This window comes from Dasypus novemcinctus, chromosome 5, assembly GCF_030445035.2.
Source record: "Dasypus novemcinctus isolate mDasNov1 chromosome 5, mDasNov1.1.hap2, whole genome shotgun sequence".
NCBI lineage: Eukaryota > Metazoa > Chordata > Mammalia > Cingulata > Dasypodidae > Dasypus > Dasypus novemcinctus.
In genome coordinates, this window is record NC_080677.1 from 64,438,724 (window position 1) to 64,447,548 (window position 8,825).

At 37.9% G+C, this 8,825-nt stretch overlaps 1 protein-coding gene across 2 annotated transcripts in view; it reads right to left on the reverse strand.

Annotated features, from left to right (window-relative positions):
* Positions 1–4,909, reverse strand: part of ZNF804B (zinc finger protein 804B) — a 576,346-nt gene extending 571,437 nt beyond the window's left edge. The window contains exon 1 of one of the 2 annotated variants that reach the window (XM_058297019.2): positions 3,782–4,909. In XM_058297019.2, the coding sequence (XP_058153002.1) occupies positions 3,782–3,889 (108 nt within the window). In that variant the 5' untranslated portion in view covers positions 3,890–4,909. The remainder of the gene's footprint in view (positions 1–3,781) is intronic. The other variant, XM_071215178.1, reaches the window with a different exon arrangement.
* Between the last annotated feature and the right edge of the window lie 3,916 nt (positions 4,910–8,825).

Here is an 8,825-nt window from a genome sequence, read left to right on the forward strand (position 1 = left end):
GAGAAGCCATTCAAACATACATTTTACTATGTTATTTAGAGGATATTATTGTTTTATTGAATTCAAATACAGTGATAAAGCAACTTACCTGGAAGTTCATAAAAAACGAATTCCCATTAGACTATTTTTTTAGTGATACTTCAGTTATGTAACAAAGTTTTACCATTAATATGTTTGGTGGTGAAAGACTCTAAAATACAATATTTAGGTAATTCTTTGTGCTTATGTGTTTATGTGCTTTGTGCCTATGTGTTTATATCTTTACCTACATATATAGACACGTATGTGTGTGTCTCATACTGATTTTTAAGCCATCATAAAGTCATTATTTTAGATTGAGGTAAAATGGGAATAAATATTCTAAATATGGGAGGATGTAAATTTTTTTTCTAAGAATGGAGACTTCCCATTAAAGCACTATGCAATACTCTGCCATTTTCTTTTCTTTAAACTATCCTTGAATCTAAAGTAACAGGAAGTATCTCAAATCAATTATTCACATTCTAAATAGGATGGAAAGCAGGATGTTATTTTTCATACACAGTTTCCAAAAAAGAGACATGCATCAGATAAAACATTTACATTTTTTTTTCACTTTGAAAATAGGAGCTGAATTTCACTGTACAATTTTCAATTTACTGATCTGAGAGAATTATCTGGGGCGGAGAATGCTATATTTATTTCTCAAGTATCCCATTAAGTACTTATTATAAAAATTCAATATAATGATCTAATATGTTTTCTGATGAAATCCCTTGAAATAAATGTTGAATAAATATAGCAATCTCTTTAGTATTTTCAATTTAATATTGCATATTCACATTTTATAGGTATATGATTTGAATATAATAAATGTATACAACTACTTTCAATAAAATAAAGGATTATATGTATAAGGTAGTGAAATGTTAAACTGATGTAATAGCCAGGTGTATTTAAAAATAGAACTAAAAAATATATCAACAGTAATTGTGACTTTTCTCCACTCTATAGCAAATCTTCAAAATAGCCTCATTCAGTAATTCTATAATACAGAACATTATGATTATGTACTATTTTTTAAACAGATTAAAATAGTAAAGAGGGACAAATCTATTCAAAGAGGAAGAACCGAAGTTGGTTGAAGTATTGGAAAACTTAGTGAGAGAAAAGTTAAATCAACTAATGGTAACCTAATCTATATCAGATAAACTGAGTCTTAATGAGTGCAAATAAAGTCATTGATGCGGAGGTCAATTGGGGACCATTCAAAGTGCTAAATTTGAAAAAAGTGTTGTCAGAGTAGCGTATGTTTAAAAAAAAAATAAAAGACTATTTTTAGGATCTATGAGTTTATATTTATACTAAAGGGAAAAAATCAATAAATTTATGTTAATCTGAAAGTAACAGGGGTAGGGGTTATAAAAGGTATGCATTGTTGAATATTGAAAATAAATGATACATAATCATAAAGTTTTAGTGTCATGCTTCAAAACTCATTCTTTAATAAAGAAGGCAAACATACTCAAGGAGACTAGGAAACTGTTATTCAAATGCACAAGGGTCTAGAGCCCAGAAAGTAGGGGAAAAATTTTAAATAATATTTAGTGGAAAGTCCATCCATTCTTTACATATTACCCAGTTCACATGAGAAACTGTTCAAACCTTGAATAAGTCAAACAAATTTCACAGTAAAGGGTAAAAGCCAACAAAAATAAATGAAACCATGTTTAGGAAGTATATATGCAAACTAACTTAGATATTTGTTTAAATGATGCATATGTAAGTTAAGTACACAAGAATACAGAAATATTGGAGAGAATAAACCAGTGAACTAAAGTGAAGAGCCTGAATAACAAAGTCAATGAATGAACACTTTAGTAATAAAGCAGCCTAATAGAGAACAATAATAGCGCCGTGTATGTATGTGTGGGGGGGGGGCACGTCTGGTGAGCAAGCAGACCTATGTGGCTGATGGGCGGCCATGTCCACATTTACACACCCAGTCCTTGTGGGATCAGTCAGGCTCCTGAGAGAAGAGAGACCCTGGTGGAGAAGGAAGGCACTGTGTGGTCATGTGACAGAATTTCCCCTGCAAACTCTTTAGACTTTGGAAGATTAACACTCTATTTCTATCAACCTAGACAGAAGTAAAGCAATATAAGCACTATGAAGTTATTCTCCCTTTATCCTATGAATGATTAAGGCACGGACACTACAAAACACTATTTAATTCAGATTTTCATAACCAAAGAGAGAGTTTGGAAGACTGCCACAGAGATATCAAAGGATTTTAAAATAACACCTGCAGGGAAGGTGAAACATTCTAGGTTTTCAAGCTGAAATAGGCTGAAAGAGGAATTTGAAGGACCTACGTTTTCTGTAAGGAAAATTCTCCTGACACATTAAAGTGGTTTGCTGTGACTATGGAAACTCCAATTTTAGGTATCCTAAAAATTAGGAAAGATTCAGATCTGCTCCTCAGAAGGTTTGAATATGGGCTTTACCAAAATAAAACTCGCCAAATCACATCTAACCCTGTAAGTTTAAATCTCAATACAGATGTAAACAGTATTTTCTAGCTAACATTCTGACATAATGGGGGATTGTAGCAACATACTTTTTACAGTGCATAAAAGCACGTGAGGCAATAGTTTGTCATAATTAGGAAACCTAGTAATAGCTCTGAGTATTTATATTTTCATATTTTATATCTTATGCAAATTACATATAGCACTTAATCAAAGGTTTTTATAATATACTGCAGTTTTGAATAATTCATGCTAATGAAGCATTAAATAGTGATGAAAAGTATCTAAAATAAAAATCAGGCACTTTAAGTTTTTCCTCTTTATATCAGTACAGACCTAAAATACTGGTTTTTACCTTGACCTAGAAAAGTTGTTCTTTGTGTTTAGACATTTACTTAGTCACTAATCATACAAAACTTTAAAAAAAAATCATCATATATATATACTATATATACACCTACATTTTCCTGAAATATATTTGAATTCTTAAAACATCAGCCTATAATACCTACTGAGGAATAAATTAATATCATATCTGTTATAGATTCTGGACAAAATCATTTTATGTTTAAAAATATTTGAAAGCACAATATTATAAAACATACTTGAACAAATGGAATAGGAAAGAAACTACATTGAATAGTTTACTAAATTGAACAGCAAACACGAATTGAATTTTTTCATATATTTGTATATACTATAACAAAGCATCCAATTCAGATTTCCATAAGGTAATCTTTAGCTTCTATTAGACAAAACTATATAGTAAAGCAATAGATTTAACCAAATTCTGACACTAACTCCTTTCCTTTTTCTAGTGACCTGATGCATAATATTTAGGGCCTTATTTTCTTATGGCAATATAATAAAACTAATCCCAAAATGATGACTTCACTAAAGCACATCATAAAGTGCCACTCAAACTTTCTATATGCTTCCCAAATCAGCAAGCTGATTCATAACTTGACATAGTACCGTAAGCTATCTTGACTTCCCTGCAGTTAACAGCATTAGGTAAATATTTACATCCATAATACTATAGATCTTAATGACTGTTGAAAATGCACATGTAAACACACACTCCTCTCTGTGTACCAGTTTGTCAATGAATTGTATAAATAGACACAGGATACCGATGCGTAAGGTTTATACCTTAGATATCCACTCCTACTCATTATACCAGTCTTTATATGCCCAGGAAAATATCTCATCTCTCAATATATCTTTTTGTTTATGTTGATTTTGAATGTGAATGTGTGTGTGTAGGTTACCGGAGAGGGAGATCCATTCTTGCAGAGGGGACCTCTGAAGACTCCTTTAATGCCCCGGTAATGCCCATTGCTGAGATGTCTCGAACTGATGACCAGGTAACAAGCCATGTGTGTCCGTGCGGGAGGCGCAGAGTCTTGGCTCCTCACCAGGCGACCAACCGTGGAAATGCGGGCTGCTTTCTCAGCAGCAGCAGTGACTGCCACCTCCCGAAAAGAAGCGGCCAGTAGTGAGCGGGGGACGCGGCGTCCGCGCGTCCCCGCACCTCGCTCGGCGCAAGGCTCCGGCTGCAAGCAGCGGCTGCTCTGACGACCGAGGCGGTGGCGACCACAAAGCACTTAGGGGACCCGGCGAGCCAGTCCACATGCTGCTCTGACGAGGTGGCTGCTTAAACGCAAGCGGGCATTTTTTTTTTTAAGGACAACTTCCTGAATCTGTAGGGAATCAGGAATTCCCCCGCCCTTTTCCTCTCGCCCCCACCTTCGCACCAAGCGCACGCGTTGGGGCTGCTCAGGCTCCGGTTTCCATCGCCTGGCCCGGGGCGTCCCGCACTGGGCAGCGGGCTGCGGCGCGGGATTCAACAGCAACCGCAGCTGCAGTCGCAGCCGCCGCCGCCGCCGCCGCCGCCCGTGCGGAAGAGTGGCGGGAGGCTTCGGAGCGCCAAAATCGCAGCCCGCGCTGCAGAGGCGGGAGAGGGCGTGGAGGCGGCGTGGGGCGGGCCGGGGTGAGCACCGCGAGTTGGCACGCGGCGACTCCGCGCGGGGGCAGCTCGCACCGGCGCTCGGGGCCGCAGGTCGCGGCGGTGCAGGAGGCCAGGGCTAAGACGGGCGGGCGGGCGGGCGGGGAGGTGGCAGCTGCCGCGGGGACGGCGGGAGGCGCTCGGGGCTTCGGGACGCGCTTCTCCAGCATTCTGGCATCAGCCGATCTCGCCCCCTTGCCTCTCTGCCCTCTCTCTGGGCCAACTTTCGCTGTTTGGGGACCCGGGCCGGGGAGGACGGAAAAGGGCAGTGGTGGAGGAGCCCCGGAGACGGGGAGCGTTTTCTTTTTTCTTCGCTGTCTGCTCGCCTCCAGTATTTCTTCCGCGCTCCGGATGACGACGGGATTGGCAGAAGCAATAGCTCCCCAGGCCACTGTGAGGAGGAGCTGTGCAGTCCCGAATTGGGCAGACACATTAAATGCGCTATGGTAGGTAATGGATGAGGAAGAAGTAAGTTTTAGATAGAAAACTTAAATAAGGTATTAAAATGAAACACGCCTACATATATGTGCAGTTACATACCTAGAGTTTAAATATTCACTTACAAAGCTTCTGTATCCTTAAAGAGGCACCTATGTGCCCTCTGTACAGGACGTTTGCATCTTCACAGTCCGCAATAGTCACTCCTCAGAAGTAGGTTTTAACGGACAGTATATCATTTACTGTAAATAAAGCCACTAGAGAGCGAGCTGCACTGAGAATAAAGGACCTGGCAGAAATGTGCTCTGAAAAGAAAGGGAAGTCCTTCCAGTGTGCGGAGACAGCACGCCTCTCCCCCTCTCAGCGGCAGGCCTCCTGGGATTCTCTAATCCCTCTCCACCCCACCTCGCCTCCATCTTGCTGGGAAGAAGGTGAAGGGTCTCCTCTCTTCCCTCTTGGTCTTAAGGTTGGAATTAGTTGAAAAGTGACTGCTGGTGCTCCCATTCTTCTCCCTATTCCTCTCCTCCCTGGCCCCCTGCAGTGCCCCATTCCCATCCTGGTCGTCATTGAGGAACTTTCACAATAGACAAGTAGAGGTAATTTAATTAATTCTATTCCAGCAATTCATAAAACTCTTAGGCAATTTTTTTTTCCAATTAGTGTAACTTTTTCACTACACAATAAAAGCTTGTCTTTTTGTTTATATTGTTATAGTAGCTTCAAAGCCTTACTATTTTCTTAAGAAATGCCTGTATTTTTTCTGGTCAGAGAAACTTAGGGTCTTTAAAGTTTTCAGAAAGCTTCCTACTATGTCAGGCAAAAATCCCAAATTCCTTGCAGTTTATTAATTGAAGATAACTGAAACTTAAATAGTGCAATGGAAAACTTGGAGAGTTTTAAAAATTATTGTTATTCTATGTCTATCTTGTTAAGAACCTCCAAAATATAAGAAAAAAAATTGAAGAGCAGTGATAGTAGGTACAGCATGTCTACCTTCTTTCTATAGAGGCATGATGTCTTTAACAACTTTGTAATTATGCAACATGGAGCTGTGAAATGTTCCATGAAACTGAGAGTAAGTACTATTACTCACTTACAGACATTAGGAATATTTTATAGAAAGAAAACAATGTATTTGCAAATAGTGAAACTTCAAAAATAGGTGAAAGTTTTGCCACAACATGAATAAGGTGGCATTTTAAAAGAAGACAGTGTGACTCAGTCCATAACTACTGTTTCCTTCTTAATAAGTGTAGGGAGCTCACACAACTGTGAGGTCCTGAGTGTAAGCATCTTTAAGTGGAATAATTAGAAAGATGAATGATGGCGCATTCTCTCAATAACATTTTGAGGATACCATGCCGTCTTCATTATTCAAATATAATACCTAAAAATGCTTAGTTGTTCTTAGGAGTCAGCCATACTTTTCTGAAATGAAAGGGCTGACTTGAGTAATAAACATAAAATTGAAATACGTCATCCTATTGTATTATTTTTAATTCTAAGAATGTGTTAGCTATCTTAAAATTAATGTTCACTTACAATTATTGCTATAGGCATTTGAGTTTTTCTAAAGAAGACAAAATAATTCATTTATATAATAATATTTCAAATATGGTAGCAACTTACTATATCTTTCTTAAAATTTACTAAATGCTTGAGGTCTTTCTTCATTAGAAATTAATGATTTCAATCCTGTTAATTTGCCATGGGTTCTATTTGCTATATTTTAAATCACTTGTGGTCTTTATTTTTTATTTTTTGCTAATTTTTGCAATCCATTTTAAAATATGTTTGTTACACATGTCTGTTCTATTTGTTATACCCTTAGCCCATTTTAAGAATTGTTTAAAAAAACAAAGACTAGCTCCCTTCTTTTTCTTGCCATATCTTGACTGATATCTAACATATGATGACATCATGTTCAGCAATATCCCATCATTGCCAATCTATATTTTATATGCAGTTCATCCCATCTAAATAACAGAAGGATATATATAAATTTATTTGCATCATCACTACAGATACCAAGTTGTTTAGCTGTATTAACTTCCCTCTTTACCAAAGGAGATACTCCCTTTCCAAATCCAATAATTAAAATTTTTCAAAGAAAGTGAAAGAAAAGCAAAATACTTTAAAATAAGACCATCCTTAAAAAGTTTTAAATACAGTTAAATTCCATTACAACAAACATTATGTAAAACAAACATCACTTGTAATATTACAAAGCCCATTTATTTAAAACAATGTTTAGCTTGATGAACTTTCATTCCAAGAAAGGGGATATAATGGTAAAGTGCATTTGCCAATAGGCAATTTTGGCATTCCCACATATTTCCAGATTCATGGCTTTGTTCTAGATGATTGACATAATAATGATTTCTCTTTTCTGTTACCTCATCTTCCATTAAGAGACCAACAAGTCTCTTAAACACATCCCAAATCTATTCTCTCTCTCCATATCCACTGCTCCTACCTTAGAAAAAATCAGCACCTCTAGCTTGTATCAATGCAGTATCTTCCTAACTAGTCTCCCTGCTCCCAATTTTGCTGCCCTTTAAAATTCATTCTTTATATCCAGCAGCCAGAATGACATTTTTAAAAAGCATGTCTTAGTACTTTTATATTAAGCCATCTAATTATGTCTTATGCCACATTCAAAGTAAGATCCAAATTCTTTATGCTCATAGAAATCCCTGCTTGATCTGATCCCTGCCTATCTTCTTCAGCTGCATTCCTCTCTCTCTGTGCTCCTCACAACTAAGTTTGTTTCCACTAGAGAGCCTATGCTCCAGCTGTTCCCTCTACTAGAAATGATCTTATCTGAACCTTGCCTATTTTTTATTGACTCTTTCTCATTTTTGAATGCTGCCTCTGAAGGCTGAGCCCTTCTCTATTTTGTCTACTGCTGTGGCCCTAAAACAATACCTTACAAAAACATTAATTCTTATTAATCGATATTTAGAGAGTGACTAATCAATGTTTTATTTTAACCTATTAATAATACACTTAAATTACTTCTATGTGATTTTACATATACATCTATCTATCTTTATATGAGAAATTATGACATTTAGGTTGTAATATTTTTTTAAAGATTTTATTTATTTATTTATTTCTCTCCCCTTCCCCCTTCCCACCTCGGTTGTCTGTTCTCTGTGTCTATTTGCTGTGTCTTCTTTGTCTGCTTCTGTTGTCAGTGGCACGGGAATCTGTGTTTCCTTTCATTGCATCATCTTGTGGTGTCAGCTCTCCATGTGTGCGGCACCATTCCTGGGCAGGCTGCACTTTCTTTCACACTGGGCGCTCTCCTTATGGGGCACACATCAACACTGCACATGGGCCAGCTCCACATCGGTCAAGGAGGCCTGGGGTTTGAACCGCAGAACTCCCATGTGGTAGACAGACGCCCTAACCAGTGGGCCAAGTCCACCGCCATAATATTTTAATTATTGTAGGTCTGCATCCTAAGAAATATTTGGACAAATTTAGTCCAGTAAAAATACTGATCCCATTATTTAAACTCTCAGCTTCTTCTCCCAAATTCCAAGCTTCATATCCTGCTTCTTGTGTAGTTAACTTTATACTCAATTACAATAAAGAGTTTATTTTATGGTGGTCAGAGTTTTGACATCCTTAAGTGTATGACACCAGAAAGTAACCTTGATTGCCCCTGAAATGAATTGAGCCTATCAGGCCCAAAGGGTCAAGTTGCAGAACTCAGAACCTCAAAAATAGTGCAACCTGTGGAGCAGAGTCCCAAACTGGGAACCCATAGGACCAGTCTGGTAATGTTAACCTGTGAAGCGGGTTGAGAAGGAAACAACAGAGACTGTGGTGAGTATCTCACATGGACAACCCCAGTTGTA